At 45.3% G+C, this 18,865-nt stretch overlaps 1 protein-coding gene across 5 annotated transcripts in view; it reads right to left on the bottom strand.

The window, feature by feature from the left end:
• LOC309357638 (opioid-binding protein/cell adhesion molecule homolog) overlaps nt 1-18,865 on the bottom strand; it is a 720,946-nt gene that overhangs the window by 92,219 nt on the left and 609,862 nt on the right. For all 5 annotated transcript variants that reach the window (XM_081889992.1, XM_081889991.1, XM_081889994.1 and 2 more), the window contains one exon: nt 4,237-4,365. In XM_081889992.1, coding sequence (XP_081746118.1) covers nt 4,237-4,365 — 129 coding nt within the window. The remainder of the gene's footprint in view (nt 1-4,236; nt 4,366-18,865) is intronic.

Below are 18,865 nucleotides of genomic sequence, written 5' to 3'. Positions count from 1 at the left end.
CTGCCCAGGCCTGTTTTCTGGCTCCATATGGAATTCAAGAGGGTGCTGGGCAAGACTGTTTGATCTCATCACCATCCCATATGAAATGAGGGAGCATCCCACATCCTTTTCTGCAGCTGTGCATTGCAGAGAATGTGGTGGTGAGCAAAGAAACAGGCTTTTCAGGCAGCTTGTATGGCATTACTGATAGTTCCATGGGGGCAAGACATTGCTACTAGGGAAGGGAGAAATTCAATTTCAGATTGTCTTTAAAAGCAAATATATCTCAGTCACAGTTTCTGATACAATACAAGAGTAGAAACGCATTTGTCATTCAAAATTTGCTGTTCTCTGAATTTTGCAATACACTTCTCCAGCCAAGTAAAATGCGGGAAAGTGCATGTACGGGGGGGGGGGGAGTGTGCATAAAAATGTATGAGTTGGTGCAAACAACACATCACATTAAGGAAAGTTCCTTTGCAAAAATGTGTATATTGGGCAGAATTGTATACAAACATGCGTATAGTTAAGAGAAGTGCATGCCAGAATGCTGATGAATTTTCACAAGGACTTTAAAAAAAATATATATCAAAAAATGATGTGGAAATGTGGATAGGTTAGAAAAATTAGAAATGGCATGAAAACGAAATGGACAGATTTGCCTGCCTCCATTTGCTACCCAGAATGACGATGGTGGCTAACCTCACAAGAAGGATCAGTCACGTGTCAGGAATGAAATATGCCTCTTCTGTTCCAATTACTGACAAAGGGTTAAATGTATCAAGTAGGATTATATACCAAGAAAAATTGAACCCAGACAAAGATTTCAAAAACACTGCAGCACTGCACAGGGGTGGGTGGGGAGAGCAAGGGGGTGAGGCGGGGTGCCTTTGACCCAATTTGCAGAAGGCTAAGAGTCTCTAATCTTCAGTGTCTCTCCACAGAGTGCCTTGGGACAGAAGGAGCCAGAGACACAGACATGATGCATTGTTGTTGTTATAAAAGCGAGCTCCTCGCTTTGAGCATGTTTCCAAAGATAATCCATTTCTTTCTTTGGCTATCGAAGAAACAAGGAGCTCTTTCCCGAAAGCAGGTTTTTTCCTCTTCAAGGTAGCTGTCGCTTTTGTTTACTTAAGCACTTTTTATGCAAAGACTTTGTAAAGCTCCTTTGCAATCGTGACACTGAACAATAACCCTCGGAAGCTGGGAAAGTGCTGGAGCGAACCGTGACTTTCCATGCCTAAACAACATGCCCTTTTTTTCTTTTCTTTTTTTAAAAAAGCAAGCTTCTGGCAAATGGCCACAGCCATATCCACGAGTGTATGGATAGTGTAGTTATATAGTTTAGTCACTAGGTGGCACTGGACTTAACTGTATCTGGATGGAGCCAGGAGTTTTTTGTTTGTGTTCTAGACTTGTTTAAAAAAGACAATGGCTGCATGCACACCACAGTTTATTCCCCTTTTTTGCAGTGCTTCCCTAACTGTTAAACTCCACATTAAATTTGTGCTTTCACATAACACAGTTTGGGAAATTCAGCAGAATATAGCAAAAGCTCAGTGCTAATTTCTGTGTTACTTGCTTCCAGAATACAGTGGTACCTCGGGATGTGAACAGGATCCGTTCCAGAGCCCCGTTCACATCCTGAACAGAATGTAAGATGCGACAGCGTGTCTGCGTGTGCACGGGTTGTGTTTCATCGCTTCCTCGCATGCGCGTGACGTCATTTTGACCGTCTGTGCATGTGCGAGTGGTGAAACCCAGAAGTAATGTGCTCCGTTACTTCCAGGTTGCCGCGGAGCGCAACCCGAAAATAATTATCCTGAAGCGTATTTATACCGAGGTATGACTGTAATAATAATAACAACAATATGTAAATAACATTGAAATAAATAAAACATCAGGGCTGCTATCCTTTCCTCAAGTGCTTTTGCTTAGCCGAAACTATGATGATGCCTCTTACAAGCTGGATGGAGGTGGGTGTGTCTGTGTTTGTTTGTGTGTGTGATATCAAAGCCTGTGGCTTTCACGTGGCAAGATTGTATCCTACTGTACAAAGGCTTATTATTATTTATGAATTAAATTGTTAGTTAAATTTATATACTGCCCTTCATCAAAAGATCACAGGGTGCTTCAGAAAATAAAATAAAAGATGAAACACAGTTAATAATTAAACCAAAACAATCCCCTCCCTCTTACAGATGCATTTAAAAGGCTGTAGAATATTGATCTATTGATCAGACAAAGGCCTGGTTGGAGAGGAATGTTTTTGCCATGTGCCTAATATATATATATATAATGAAGGCGCCAGGCAAATCTCCCTGTGGAGAGCATCCCACAAACAGGGAGCCACTACAGAAAAGGCCCATTCTCATGTTGCCACCCTCCAGACCTCACGTGGAGGAGGCACACAAAGAAGGGCCTCACAAAGGGTCTCACATATGTCACTACAGCCACTTTCGCCACTTCTCTCTCCCACCATCATTGGCATGCACCCCATCCAATAGGATTTGCACAACAGAATGTCACCCCTGAGTTGCAAAAGGTTCCACAATCTTGTCTTTGTCCTATCAGGTTTCCCCTGCCTTCCACTCCAGATCTGCCTCATGACTCTCACAACCATGAGCCTAACCATGAGCCTTGAAGAGAAAATAAACCCCAAGGAGAGTTTCCATATTGCTTCAGAGCATCTTAAGCCCTGTCCTTCACACAACAGTAACGGCACTAAGAATCTTGGAAACAGGGTTTGCAGTCCGCTGCCATTTTGTCACAAGGCACATCTATCCTGATGACTGTTTGTGGCAGCAAAGAAAGAAGATCTACTTGTTAGTGGCGGCAGTGGCCAGTTTGCATAACCCATGGGTAGGCAAACTAAGGCCTGGGGGCCGGATACAGCCCAATCACCTTCTACATCCAGCCCGCGGACGGTCCAGGAATCAGTGTGTTTTTACATGAGTAGAATGTGTCCTTTTATTTAAAATGCATCTCTGGGTTATTTGTGGGGCATAGGAATTCGTTCTTCTTTTTTCAAAATATAGTCCAGCCCCCCACAAGGTCTGAGGGACAGTGGACTGGCCTCCTGCTGAAAAAGTTTGCTGACCCCTGGTGAACTGTTCATCGTACAGGCACAACTCGCTTTCAGACCAAAGGAGAGCAAAACCAGAGACATGCTCATGTCACCAAAGGAAATTACCAGTGGCTCTAGACTTTGCAGATTCCACCTAATGCTTAACAGCTTAACCCTGGTTCCCTCTTTGTGACATACATGCCAAGGCACCCAAGCCACAAAGTTCCCAGGAGAAAAATAAATCACACAGAAACGGAATATTTGGTTTATGGGTTCAAATAAGCCACAACTTTATTGGTTACCAATGTGAGCGGTTCTGGCTTAGGCATTGGGGTGAATCCAGACTATATCTTGACTCCTGCCTGTTTGCAGGGAGTCCCCGGAATGGTAAACCACCAATAGGGGGTTCCCTATAACTTACGTCAGATAGTGGCAGCCCGAGGGGTCCCCGTAGGGGCTGTGACATGGCCCTAGCCCACATCCAGGCTTCAAACAGTATTCGCACCCTTTAACAGGATACTCTTACTGAGGAGGGGCAGGTGAGGCAACAACCTCTCCTCCAACCAGACAAAGGCTTACCCAATGCCTAACTGTACAAAAGTTGTGACGATTTCTACTAGGTAGGTGAAAACCAAATGGCCGGTGCCAATTTGCCAAGTGGAAGAAAATCCTACCCAGCTCTAACAACATGGCATCCGACAACTGCCATAGCAAGGTCATATCAGAGCAAAGCATGAAAAGAGGGTGGGTGGGTGATCTGACGAAGAAGCAAGGAAGAGGGAGCCGGCCGGCCAACCAGAAATTAAATGGTCCATGGCCACACCCACCCTGGTCACAGATTGGCTGGAGCTGTCCCCAGCACAGATAACATGACCGGCTGTGATGCGTGGGGAGGAGGGGTGATGCAGCGTACCTCTCCCCTACTCCGGAAAACTGTTGAGGCTCAGCTGACTGTCTGCAACGCAGTACACCAGATAAAAGATGGAAAGCACTGTATTCTAGAAAAAGGTTACCCACACATGCACCCAGGCTGTTCACACACACACAAAAAGCACTCATCAAGCCCTTTTGTTTTACTCTTGCCCTCCAACCCCTCACAACTCAACAGTGGTCCCTTCCACCACGTTCTGTATTCAGCCCTGGTTTCTCAGCTTGGAATTCCCCATCTCCAAATTTGAGCAAGACCTTACCTTTGCTGCCAGACAGGTGCTTCCATGTGACTGTTGGTTCTGGTCTCCCAAAGGCCAAGCACAAAAGGGTGACGCTGCTGCCTTCGTTGACGGTGATGTCTGACGTGATGTTTATAATCTGTGGAGGAACTGCAAGAAGAAAGGTGGAAAGGAATGAATACCTGTTAAAAACGAATTCTGATGCTACTTATGGGTAAGCCCTTCCCCTCCCAGACTGAATTTGGGAAAATTAGACTATCTTGCCCAAATCCTGTTCTGTCAAGGGCAGCTGCTTTTTTTTGGGGGGGGGGATTCAGGGGCAACAAGCACAATTTTGGGTGAAGTTGACAGTCACAGCAAGAATTAGATGTAAAGCTACGAGATCATATTAATGCACAGCAAGAATAAAGCATAATACTACCAACGAATATCATTATTTGTTTGCCAATTTGATTGCTAAGAATTCATTCCTAGGCATGACAGCAGCAGGAACCTCTGGTAGCTGTAGTTGGTTGACACATTGCACCATCCTGGGACCCCTCTTTCCCCCCTGGGACTCTTTATCTCCTCTGGGTTCCTCTCACAGTGCTTCCAGCTCTCGTATTCATAGTCTGTATCCTGCTGAGGAAGATAATTGGTGCATTACTCGTTCCCTTGTGAACCACACTTCAGAGGTCCCCAAGGACCTCCCCTAAGGGTCAGAGGGATGAGTTATGAGACTGCAGGTGCAGCTGTAGTCTTGTGACCCTGCCTGTCAAAGTCAAAGCATTTGACTTAACCAACTGGGGTCAAGAAGACAACCACTTGTCAGTCATAGGTCAGGAGCTTTCTCTTTTGCATTCCTGCAATAGTGCTGACCCTAGCAGAATATGATTAGAGCTTTCAGGACTCCAGCTTACCACTTTACAATATTATGCCAGAATTGCAAATGCACAGTACAGGCCTGTGCCCGGGCACCTTTGAGGGCATCCAAAAGGGCAATAACACAAAACAATTAAAACTTCCGAGAACAGATTAAAAGCAATCATCTAAAAACTTCTTAAAAAGCTATCACCTGCTCTCACAGCAAATAATTTCACAATTGCCAGAAACAAATCATTGAGCTACCAGAAACCCAGTCAAACAGGATTGTGTTTGGATTCTCCCTAAAGATTAATAGCACAGGAGACAAACATGCTTCACTAAGGAGGGCATTCCACAAACGGGAGCCAATATGCACACCAGCAACCAAGTAACTCCACAGTGGAGAGTCTAACTGGACCTTTGGGAGGAAACAAACTCAAAGTGTCTGATATCCAACATTCCCTCTATATTTAAGATTCTAACCCTCCCTCTGTCTATTTGATGTTGGCAATGAACACCAGAGGCCTGAAAATGTGCTGCAAAGAATCAGGAACACATGGATGTGTGATATTTTGGGGGCTTCTGCAATCCTCAGCCCATAGAACTGTGAACATTGCTTCTATCCACTCCAAGCTTACAGCTGGGGCTGAGCATCTGGGGGGAACAGATTATCCACCCCCAATCTAGACTCTATACAGATTCAGTGATACAGTCCTACAAAATAGCACACAGCTGTCAATGTGAATGTCTTCTAAAAGTTGAGTTCCTTTTCACCCTTTCCTTTTACAGTATCTTCTTCTCCCCCACCCCAACCATACACCTTGCCTTTTGAGGGAAGGAATTAAGAGCATTTTAAAATATCTTGAAAGATTCGGGGGAGGGAAGGAAGGAAGGGGGAGAGAGACTTTAGCTTTCAATCTGTTAGTCTGCTCCTGGCAATATAGCGTGCAGCATATTTAAAGGACAGCTGATGTCTTGTGGAAAGCTGAAAAACAACCTATGGAGAGAAATGATTCAGCCCTTTTGAATCTACATTTCCCCTATATTTCTGTTCACTGGTTCTTTATTACAAAGGACACTGGCGCGAAAACATGTTCTTCAAGGATTCATCTGCGTCTCCGCTGTTTATTCCCCACCTGAATCATAATCTCTTGTTTGTGTCTTCACAGTTGGTTGCTATGGAAGTTATTATGTCCTTGGTATCTCACATTCACATCATGACGGCCGTAGAAAGGAATAAGAATCTTGTTGAAGGGGAAGGTGGGTTCCCCCTCCGGGCTGAAACCAAAGTCCATGGATAGAGCCGCATCGAGAACTCCGCACGACTGAACAAGTTTGAGGTATATATTTAAATGAAGGAGATAATCCAGGATTACAAGTTCAGACATGGAAGATAAAGTCCAGCATCACCACAGGCAAGGTGAAGAGCAAGCCAGCTCTGATAGGGGACACAGACAAAAGCACTCGATAGCAGCCACCACCTGGCGCGGAAGATTAGGGAGGGGATCTCAGGTGTGACCCTTTTTTAAGAGATGCAAGTTATTGGATTTCACCTTCGTACAGGAGTATCACAACTCCGCAGAGCAAGGGTAGCCAACATGCTGCCCTCCAGATGCCACAGGACTGTAATTCCCATCATCTTGTGCTGGTTGAGGCCACAACATCTGGAGGGCACCACGTTAGGTACCCCGAGGGATAGGGGAGAAAGTCACTCAGTTCACAGTGAAACAACCTAATTCACATGTCCTGAGCCAAGATGCAAACCAAAGGACAGCTCTCCTTCAAAATCCACAGCCTGCCAAATTTTGTGATGAACTTCCCCTAGCAAATACGGCATGCCCCCCAATGCATACAGTGGTATCTCTGGTTACGAACGCTTCTGGTTACAAACGCTTTGGGTTACGAACTCTGCTAACCTGGAAGTAGCTGCTGCTGGTTGCAAACTTTTGCCCCAGGAAATTACATGCCAGAGTCGCATGAGCAGCGGGAGACTCCATTAGCGAAAGCGCACCTCGGGATAAGAACGGTTCCAGCTTAAGAACGGACCTCCGGAACAAATTAAGTTCGTAACCAGAGGTACTACTGTACATTAGTGAAAATGGTATCTGTTTTCTAAAAAGAGAGAGAAAAGTAAACAACCTCTCAATCCGCATGGTTTGGTGCATGACTCAACAACTTTTTGCACTTAATTCTACTGACTCTACTCAGAAGGGAGGAGAATAGACTCAGTGTACAATTCCAAATGAAGCCAGGATGCTAATTGGCTGTACATTGCATGCAAAGGTGGCTGTGTTGGTCCATAAGAACAAGAAAATATCAAAGTTCACAGTTAAACAATGCATTTCTTGGAATCAGCCCAAATAACACCAAAGTGTGGTCAGCTTTCAAGTCCTCCAGACTTCTTTGCTGGAAGAGATGTTACAGAAAATAGTTGGTGAGAGGGACACAGAAATATATTAAACAAACACAGATGTGGGCACACAAACTAGGCTTGTGTTGTAGCCATGAGGTCTTTATGTAGAGTCAGGGCAACTGACTTTTGGGTTTGGTGGGTGTGCGTCAGTAAACGAGGGGAATTAAGACTAAAAGAGGTGAGTGGGGGGTGCTCGTGTAATCTCACTGTATACAAGTTGTACAAGTGACAATAAAGTATTTCAATGGGGACAAAGTTCCAAGAAGGAGTTGTAGGCTGAGTTAGTCCCTCCCTTGTGCTATGTAAGGTGGGCTGGCCCAAGACATTTTGGCACCTAAGATGGACCCCAAACATGTGCTGCCCTCCCCGCCAGGGAAGAAGGGGTGAGGGAAGATCTACATCAGGAACAAAGAGGGAAAGAAAGATTGGCATTGGGATCTGCTACCCCAGTGAATCCTGTCAGCTGAGGCAGCAACCCCACCTTGCTTCATGGGTGGGCAGACCCTGTATGTAGGAATGTAGGGATCAGGACTACGACATAGACACTACCTTATGCAGACTCAGAGCACTGATTCTGGAATAAAGACACAATTAATGCTCCCCATGTCTAAGGAATTCAGGAATGGACTGCAAGGCAGATCTGTCCAAAACTTAAACAAAACACACAGGTTCCTGAGAGAACAGCAGCAAAGAGACACATGGCAGCCTTTAGTTTAAAAGTCAGGGGGTGATTTTGGATGGTTTTCTAACTCAAAACAGTCAAGGGAAGCCAAATGTTTCCTGTTTGTTTCCTCCATTAATTAAATTATGTTTCTTGTTTGGGTCAGTAGTAGCCGACATGCTTCTCTCTTGATGTTGGGGATGATGGGTCTTGGGAGTCAAAGCAAGAAGCTGGACAGATGTCTGCTGGGGGTGCTCTAAGTCTGGGTTGCCTGCAGCAAAGAGGAAGCTGGACACGATGGTTTGCTAGGCCCCTAGCAATTCTATGATGATGTATTGAATATTGCATCAGCCCCAGAATCAAAAGAGAAAGATGGTGGGTTAGATGTGTGCCCTTCTGTCACTATGATTTTGGTAGAAGATCTATGGGTGGTATGCAGCTAAATAAGCCTGCTAGTAGAAGGAATTTTGGCTGCAGATGAAACTCTTCTCCCACCCCCCAAATCATTAGGTTACAGATAAAATTCAGCAATGGGAAACCTGACACCTGGGGCAGACTTTCTGGCTTCTACCTGGCTGTTGGGAGCCTCCCCAGACCACAACCCACACCAGCCTTGCTTTGCATCCTCCTTCTTCATACTGTCTAGAATGTGCTCTTGAACTCTGACAATGCTTTTCACTTGCCTGGTAGACAAAGAGGGATGTGTAAGTGTTGAGTGCATGTGCATGTGGCCCCCAGAAGGTTGCTATGGAGGCAATGTGGCCCTCTATCTGGAAAAAGGTTCCCCAATCATTGTTTAAATCAAACGTCCCTGTCTGTGTCTCCAGCTTATCACAGGCATTCTGAAGATAACTTTTATATAGGCCTAAAGCACATAGGAACGTGGGTGGCACTGTGGGTTAAACAGAAGGTCAGCGGTTCGAATCCCCGCAACGGGGTGAGCTCCCATTGTTCAGTCCCTGCTCCTGCCAACCTAGCAGTTCGAAAGCACCTCAAAGTGCAAATAGATAAATAGGTACCGCTCCGGAGGGAAGGTAAATGGTGTTTCCGTGTGCTGCTCTGGTTCGCCAGAAGCGGCTTAGTCATGCTGGCCACATGACCCGGAAGCTGTACACCGGCTCCCTCGGCCAATAAAGCGAGATGAGCACCGCAACCCCAGAGTTGGCCACGATTGGACCTAATGGTCAGGCATCCCTTTACCTTTACCTTTAAAGCACATAGTAAGATCCCCCCCCACTTACATTTGTTCTGGGTCCCCCCCAAACCCTCCTGAGTGCGGAAGGAGGGGGCAAGAGAGCACATGGAGAAAAGAGAGGCAGGGGAAGTTCTAATATGCAAGCAGAGAAATTTACCCTAGCATATCTGTTAAGCTGGGTAGTGCCCAAGATCTGGCTCTTTACAGTGAGCAAAATAATAACGTAGAGACAAAGGCTCAGAAAAAATGCAAATCACAGGCAACATCTTTGTATTGTGGCACATCAAGCCGTACCTGTGCTGATGGGCCGCAGCTCTTGAATTCCCCTTCTGAATGCCCCCACTTAGATAATACATTATATCATGTCATGTCAGATCAGATCCCATTCTATTTATGATTGCTTTTCTCCCCTATGTTGTATTTTGTGAAAGGAGATGATAGGGAATGAGAACAAATTATTGTGAATTGCAAGGATATAAATACACGCCATGATTCTAGTGACATCACAAACCACTCAAGCTGTGCTCTGGTGGTTTATAATGATTGTTTCCCGAGCATCTCTCAGCATGCGTATTCATAGCTTTGTTCGCAGCTTTCCCCATATTTAATGCACACGAGGTGCACGGGTTTCACACAGGGTTGCTCACAAAATATCTGAATCTCTAGCCCAAATTTGGGGGTTCTGAATGGCTTGGATTTGTTTGCAGATCAGCTCCAAAGGGTTAACAAATAGTTCTTTTTTCTATTTTTATTTTATTTTAATTCCCTGTGTTCACACCACTACACATGTGCAATGTGGCACATCTTTTTTAAAAAATAAATCATTGCTAGTTACAGATATGCATGAGTGCATATGCACATGGAATAAATCAAAGAACAAAATCATGGTGCAAACATGATCACATCAGTGCATGGTGTTTAAATCCACCTAATCATGATAACCTGCAGAAGTGGGAAGTGGGGTGGGGAGACAATGTCTTTTCATGTCTGTTCAAGGCCTGGGTTCAAATCCCCACCCAGCCATGAAACTCACTGGGTGACCTTGGGCCGGTCTCTGCCTCTCAACCTAACCCACCTCACAGGGTTGTTGTGAGGATAAAACAGGGAGAACCATTCATGTCACCTTGAGCTCCTTGGAGGAAAAGCAGGACACAAATGTAATAAACAAAGAAAATAATTAAGTTGAGAAGGGAAGCAAAAGATAGGCAGAGTCAACTTCACATTCCTACAGATACATTAAGATCTTAAATCGGTTTGTGTGGCTCCAGCAGGGGCCATCACCAAAGAGTTTTCCCTGCTGCTTACCCTATTTATTGCCTTTTGAGCACTAGGGGAAGAGAACTTTATACTTCATTATGTTTTTTACGTGCAGTTTTAATCTTCCTGACTGTTCTTTGCTGCTTTTATGTTAGCTTATCGTATTTACATGTTATTTTATTCATTGTGTGTGGGGTGGGTGGGTGGATTATAAACTGCCCTGGAAATCATAGAACTGTAGAGTTGAAAGGGACCACGAGGATCATCTAGTCCAACCCCCTGTGATGCAGGAATATTTTGCCCAGCATGGGGCTCTAACCCACAACCAAGATTGAGCGTCTCACGGTCTACCAACTGAGCTACCCCAGCTGTTGAACAAAACTGAAGGGTGAGCTAAAAATACTCCGAATAACAAACAGAGCCTTCAGCAGCGTGGAATAACAGGACGGAAGCTGAGATAATCACCACTGAAATAGTGCTGCTAGCAAGCATGGCCTCCTTACGTTTCTCTGTGCTATTCCTGTGCAACAAGGTGAACATGCCACTCTTCCCCTCCCTCTGTGGGAGTGTCAAAGCCCCCACCACGCCCCTCTGAATCTGGACATCCTGGTCCCATCCATGGTTCAGGCACAGTGATGATAACCTAGTGCTAGGGGAGGGAGGGAAGAAACTGATGAAAACATGTATGGGTTGTTGCCTGGCAACCACCCATGCACATCCTCTTCATTCTCCCACATTGTCCTGCTCTTCCCTAGAACAGGCCTCCCGCTGATTAGGAGGTGAGGAAGGGGAGAGGCGAGGCAAAGCAAGGCAAGGTGGAGGCGAGCCCTGGGTACCATCTGAGCATCTCTGTATGTCAGCAACCCTTGGTCAGTAGGAGTTTGGCCTGCTGGGTCAGGAGAGATGGGCTGGAGGAGGAGCATCTGTCACAATGACACCTCCACATTCCACTTTGCTTTTCTGACGTTGCATTTTTCGTTATATAATAATGGTTGATGGTTGGAACGGTTCTTTGTTTAAAGGCCACTTTCACTGAAAGCCCTATGATTCCACTTTAAACATGACTTCCTCCAAAGGATTCTGGGAGTTGTAGTTTGTTAAGTGTGCTGAGAGGGATTAGGATAAGGCAGGCATAGGCAAAATCAGCCTTCCTGATGTTTTTGGACTACAATTCCCATCATCTCTGACCACTGGTACTGTTAGCTAGGGATCATGAGAGTAGTAGTCCCAAAACATCTGGCGGGCCAAGTTTGCCTATGCCTGGGATAAGGTTACCAGATTTTTTTCCAGTGAATCCGGGGACACTTTTCAACTTCAATGGCTTTTGTATGGGGACTGATTTGTAAATCTGGGGGCTGTCCCCGGGAAACAGAGACATCTGGTAATCTTAGATTACGATACACACCTGCATATCCCATTCCCTTTGCTGAACTACATTTCCCAGAGTTCCCAGTGAAGAGAGGTTGACAATTAAACCACCCTAGGAACAACACTTCTGGAAGCGGATAAGTGTCTCCTAGCCCCTCTTAGCACCCTGAAAAAAACTACAGATCCCTTAAATCTTTGGGGGAAAGCCATAACAATCTAAAATGATAACACTGTGCTTTGAACATATGGTGTGAACATGATCAAAGTCTCAGATTCTTACTATGTGCTCTAGATCTGTACAAAAGGATGCCTGAGAAAAGCCAGACCACAAGTTGGGATGCTTGCTTTACACTGAGGGAGGTATTTTTCAGCTAGGGGGGCACATTCCATACTGAACAGTTTTATGAAGGCTACATACCACATTCACACTTCACTCTCTATCTAACACCCAGACAATCAGAAAGCATTGCTAGAGTTCAAGAGTGCATTGTAGCCAAGCAAAAGCACTCAAGTAGGATGAAAAACAAAGCCTGAGTGGGGTGTTGCATGGGGGTGGGGAGCAGACCCAGGGGCCATACAGAGAGGCCTGGAAGCCCACATTCATCCCCAGTGCCTGAGGTCCCCTACCTCTGAATTATATATTTACCACATCAAACAAACAACTCTTGTTTTTTAAATAAGTGGAGGATAGTCTATGAACACTGTGTAAAGCAAACAGACAAGGGTCTCCCACTATACACAAAGATGGAGTGAGTGAGGCAAGGTCAATGGTAAGTAGTGGTGCTGCAGGAATATTATTTGCAAATTCCAGTTTGAACTGAGCTGGTTTGCACCTGCAGGACTAAAGCACAAAGCAGAAAGTAATTACCTTTTGTATTTTGTACTTCTCCAATTTCTGCAGTTCTTGGCTCAAAAGACACCCACACATTAAAAATGCATGTTTTGAGATTAAATGTGTTTTAAAGTGTGCATTTTGAGGGTGGGGGGGGGGGGACAAATTCACACATGTGGATTTTTAGTGGGAAACATGCCCGCAACGTGTTTATATATGTATTTTGTTTTTGTAAAAATTACACACATAGAGTGTGTAAAAATGCACATTGAGAATAATGCAGTAACAGGATGGAAAGGACTTAGGAAGGATCATAGGCAACAGTGACACAGACTAGAGAAAGAGACTGCATTTTGTAAGTATGCCTCAGTTTTCTTCTGTGACATGCTGGAAGATATGCATTTGTTAATGCTACTGGTGTGTGCGCGTGTATGCGCACGCAAGTATGTGTCAAAATCCTCCAGTGCTCACAAGCCAGAACCTATGTCTTCCTTCGCTGATGAAGAATCAAGGTTATGGCTGGGTTGCTTTAGAAGGCCCTGCCCACATTCCCGTTGCTTTGTGCAAAATATAAAATAATACGGCCTAAAATCGCTGATAAAAACATGATAACTGAGTCTCATTACAGCCAAAGACAAGTCTCATATTTTAGCATTTTTATTAAAGCTTTTTAAATTACTGAGTGTCTGGTATATTCAATACAGGCCTAAGTGATTTATATTAGTCTATCCCCAGATCCTCCATCTAATAAATAACTTGGCAATCTCCGAACCCATAAATATCCCCGGCCCTGGCAAAAAGCAATTAAAGCAGGTTAAAAAAAAATATAAAAAAGCTGCTTCCCAACACTCATTGGTTGCTCCACTCAGATTATTTCACACTGCTTATTCTGGGATGGAATGAGGGAAAGGGAGGGAGGAGGGAAGCAGGTTCCAGCAACGCCCCCTTATCTGAAAATTTATCTTCTGGTTCCAATTTAAAAAACAAGCCACATACAAAACAATTTTTTAAAAGTTAAACATGTCACAATGATGCAGAGATGTTACCAAGGAAAACGTTATTTCCAGCAACAAGTGTTCGTTGGCCGCCTGAGACAGCTTAGGCTGCTAAAATATTGTTAAAAAGCACTTCAGGAAGGAGCCTGAGCCAAAAAAACATGTTTAAAATGCTGTGGCGTTAAGCACTGAGACAGCAGACTAAAATGTTATTAAAGGCTCCCAGGTTGCCCGTCCAGAATATATTTCAGGTTAATAAGGTTCCCTTCCGTGCCGAGTAAAGGACAGTTTTATTTTATGGGTGGTGGGTGGGGGCAGGAGATGAAAATGGAGGGGTGGGTTGAAGTCCAGGGTCATAAAGCAGAAAAGCATCCAGAAAATGATTTCCCTCTTAACTAGAAACTTGATATATAATTTTTACCCTTATGGCTGCAGTGGAGCTTCAAAGGAGAAGTGCACTGTTGAGTGCAGACCTTGGTCTTACATGCTTACGTTATACTGTATCTTGATTGGACTCCTATAGCATGATCTGAGTGGGGTTGCCCTTCAAGACCACTCAAAAACTTCCAGTTGGTGCAGAATGCTGGTGCTAAAGCTTCTGATGGTACATGGCTCCCTTGTTCTAGCTTCCGCCAACCTATCACTTTTCAGACATCCTGGGCTGCAACTACCATTAGCCCCACAGCCTGACTGTGCTGGCTGAGACTCATGGGAGTTGTAGTCCAGAACACATGAAGGATACCAGATTGGTGAAGGCTACCTTACTGTATCATGTGCAGAGACTTCAAGTGCTTTTTTGAGTATGATTCATGGGCTGCCTATTGGAAGTCCTAAGCAGCCTGGGAAGAAGACCAGCTTATCAGCTCATCCTTTAAGGGGAGGCACTGGCTGTTGGCTTCCTCCTCCTTAACTTCATAAGAACGTAAGGTGAGCCTGCTGGATCAAGCCCATCTAGTCCAGGATCCTGCCCTCACAGTAGCCAAGCATAGAGAACCTCAGGCCCCACTGCCAGGCTTCTCTTTCTGGCCCTTGAAAGTTTCCTAAGGTCACACCCCTCACTAATCCCGCTTCTTGAAGGTAAAGGTAAAGGGACCCCTGACCATTAGGTCCAGTCATGGCCGACTCTGGGGTTGCGGTGCTCATCTCGCTTTACTGGCCGAGGGAGCCGGTATACAGCTTCCAGGTCATGTGGCCAGCATGACTAAGCCTGGCAAACCAGAGCAGTGCACAGAAATGTCATTTACCTTCCCACTGGAGCGGTACCTGCTTATCTACTTGCATTTTGATGTGCTTTCGAAGTGCTAGGTTGGCAGGAGCAGGGACTGAGCAACAGGACCTCCCCCCGTCGGGGGATTCAAACCGCCAACCTTCTGATCGGCAAGCCCGAGGCTCCATGGGAAACCCACAAGCAGGATCCAAGCACAAGAGCTCTCTCCCCTCCTGTGGTTTCCAGCAACTGGCATTCAGAAACATCGTTGCCTCTGACTATGAAGGCAGACAGTAGCCATCATGGCTGGTAGCCACTGGTAGCTCTCTCCTCCTCCATGAATTTGTCTAATCCGTTTTAAAGCCACCCAAGTTGGTGGACCTCACTGCCTCCTGTGTGAAGAAGTAAGTGATGTAATATAAATGATGTAATGTAAAAATTAATTGGCTTTGCCTCTCATGGGCTCTGGCTCCACCTGTCAGTAGACTCCCTGCCTTCTGCCCACCATTCCCTAAAAGGAACAGCCACCACTGCCTCTAAATTATCCTAGGAGGGGAGGGGGGCAGGCCAAGATATCTAGCACTACAGCATCACTGACATACCCTTCCACATTTCTCTGATGAAAATAGGGACGTTCTATTTAATTACAACAACAACAATATTTATAGCCCGCCCATCTGAGTGGGTTGCCCCACTCACTTTGAGCAGTTTCCAACATATATAAAAACATAGTAAAACATTAAACATTAAAAAGCTTCCCTATACAGGGCTGTCTTCAGATGTATTCTAAAGATTGTATAGTTCAGGAGTAGGCAGCCTAAGGCCCAAGGGCCACTTGTGGCCCACAGGGGTCATTTAACTGGCCCACAAACCGCCCCCAAACTGAGCCACCTGCTTGGCGAGTCCCCGCCCACTGCGCTAAACTGGCACAGCACAGTGTGGGGACTCGCTTCTGTGGTGCCGGAAACCACATCTGTGCATACACAGACACTGAAAATTGTGACTGCACAGACACAGATGCCAGAAATTGTGGGGGCATGCAATCCGATCCATGGAGGGATCTCTGCTGGAGTGAGCCAGCCCAGGCGAGGTAAACCTTGCCAACCCCTGGTATAGTTACTTATCTCCTTTGCTTGGGGGTAGCATAACTCCACACTCTCCAACATTTATGATTTGAAACCCCAGAGGAGAAAAAAGTCATAGATTACTGCTTCCCAGATGCCAAGGAGGGACCAATTTCCCATTCCCACTGTTCCAACTCAAACAGCTGTCTCCCACCCATCTAGCTCAGTTTATGGATTTCAGTCTCTTTCTCTCTCTTTTTAATTATAACAGTAGTTCCTCCTGGTGCCCAAGTCCTCTCAACAATCCAGACAATAATCCATAATTTTCTTCTGCTTAAAAAAAAGGGGGGGAGATCTTCTAAGGAAATTAATCCCTGTTGGCTGTATTCCAGACAATAGGTGAGAAATTTAGTCCATTGCCAGACAACAGCTTTTCAATACATCCCAGCAGACATTTAAAAATGTGCATTGGGGTGCATAAGACAGTCCTCGAGTCTCATGTAAAAAAGAGCCAGCAGCTCAGCGTGGAACTGCAGACAGCTTATTCACGATGAAAGCTAACCAAAACCTGCCAGGTCTGGAGGGACCAATTGACATTCTGAATGGAATGGAACTGGGTTCCAGCAGAACAAGAAAGGCCAGACTTTGCTGTGCTGCTGTGGTTGTCAAACTGTTGTTCAGAGGACCCAGAGGTACCTGTTAAAGGAAGCTATGGATGTGTTGGCTGGGGCTGATGGGAGTTACTGTCCAGGACATCTAGAGGGCAGCAGGTTGAAGAAGGCTGTACATTATTAGTTCATGCTGAAAGATATTGATTGGCCCAAGGTTTCAATTGACCCTTCCCATGCACACATCCAGGTGCCCCATTTACTAGAGATGCCAGCAAACGTCTTCCAAACTAGGCTCATAAAAGAACTTTGGAGACTTGCTAAAAGAGAGGCAAGCATTTCAACCCCTCTCTTCATCCCCACCCCCCTCCAGTTACATTGAAATCTAAGCTGGAGAAGAATCACTAACTTCACTCATGAAAGGTACCCTACTCCCGCAGGTTCAAACTAATAAAAGAATTTTGCTTCATTAGCTTGCATGAGGCAGAGCAAGGGTGAAATGGCAGGTTGAGAGAAGACATTCTGGTGCTGAACAAGGGTGGGCCATATCCTTCCTCCTTGCAGTTCTCCCCATCTAAAGTAAAGGAACAACTCTTCCATTAACCTGTATCGTGCCATGCAGAAAGATATGGAGAAATAGGGAGGTGAATTTTCCCAAAACCTCTATGGGGGGAAGGGGGAAGATACCTGGGGGTACTTTTCAAGTGTGTGCAAGGTGTGCTACTGAAAGCTCATTTATATTTCTTACTTAATTTATATCCCACCCTTTTCTCCAGTGCAGCACCCAATTGGGCTCAAAGCATAAATTAAAATAGATAAAACTAAAAACACTATCTATCTACACATGTATGCACAATTAAATCAGTAACCCTATTAAATATAGCACTGAAAATGCTTAAAAACCATTTCTCTCTCTCTCTCTCTCTCTCTCTCTCTCTAACAGACACACACACACACACAGAGAGAGAGAGAGAGAACACAACACTCACCCTGAGAAGACCATGACAGTTTTCCTGCCATGCCAGTCAATTACTGTTGGAACAAACAGGTCTTCTTCACCTGCTGGCAACAGGAAAGCAGAGAAGGGGCCAGCTGAAGATCCCTTGGGAGGGACTTCTACAATCTGGGAAAAGCCACCAATAAGGTCCTCTCTTGACTCCTCACAAAACTTGCCTATAAAGGTGGTGAGGGCAAGAGAGAGGCTTCCCCAGAAGTTCTCAAAGTCTGAGCAGACTCATCTACGGAGATAATGGTCCTTCTGATAGCCTGAACCCAAGCTCTGTAGGTGTAAGGGACTGTGCTGAGGAGGGGTGGACTGAGGAGGAATGGTGGGAGCCTCCCCCTCCCCCTGCCCCTGATCAGGATCCTGAATCTTCCCAGGAGCAGGAGGACAGTATAGAATTAGAACAGTGGCTTGCAGAGGGACATAGTTCAGAAGGCAGAGGTTGGGAAACAGTAGGAGAAGAAATACTGGGAGGGGTGGAGTTAACAGAGTCGCTGTCTCTGGAAAGCATTCATCCACTCTCCCCAAGGTCAAGAAGGGCTGAGAAAGTGGCAGAACAGAAAGCACAGAGGGCATAAGGTCAGGTTACAAGACGTAGGAGTGACGTGGGTGACTACGGACATAAGAGGGTGGAATTCTTCACTGGGAGCACTGCCATTCCTAGGAGATGGGTTCTTTGTTCTCTCGCTGTGAGTATTAAAGTTTCTAACTGGTAAGAAGACTCCTTTTCCTTTGTTCTGCTAATCTATTGCCGGGGGGGGGGGGGGGAGGAAGTTGATTCCTTGAAGACTGACAGTAGGTCATAACCAACACTTTGAATTGTGCCCAGAAACAAACCAGTAGCCAGTGCAACTGCTGTAAGGAGGAGTGCCCCATTTTAGTTTTTATATACCTAAAACTCATCTTACACATATCTACCATTCATAGAATCACAGAACTGTGGAGTTGGAATGAATATCAAGGGGCATGTAGTCCAAGCCCCTGCAAATCCCACTGGATCCTTGATCAAAGATCCTTGATCTTTGTTACTGATACATAAAGAGAGAGGTTCTGCAGATCAAACGTATTCATCCACTTGGCAAGCAGAGAAGGGAAAATACCTGGTTGTGCTAATTCTGCTAGCTATGTGAATTATTCTGGTAATGGAAACAAATAACAGGCCTGGCGATTCCTGGTTCAAATTATAGCCCACTCTCCCCCATTT

The sequence above is a fragment of the Podarcis melisellensis genome (assembly GCF_964234715.1).
Source record: "Podarcis melisellensis genome assembly, chromosome: 15".
NCBI classification, from domain to species: Eukaryota; Metazoa; Chordata; class Lepidosauria; order Squamata; family Lacertidae; genus Podarcis; species Podarcis melisellensis.
The sequence above is the reverse complement of the archived record's forward strand: the minus strand, read 5'-3'. Positions and strand labels throughout refer to the sequence as shown.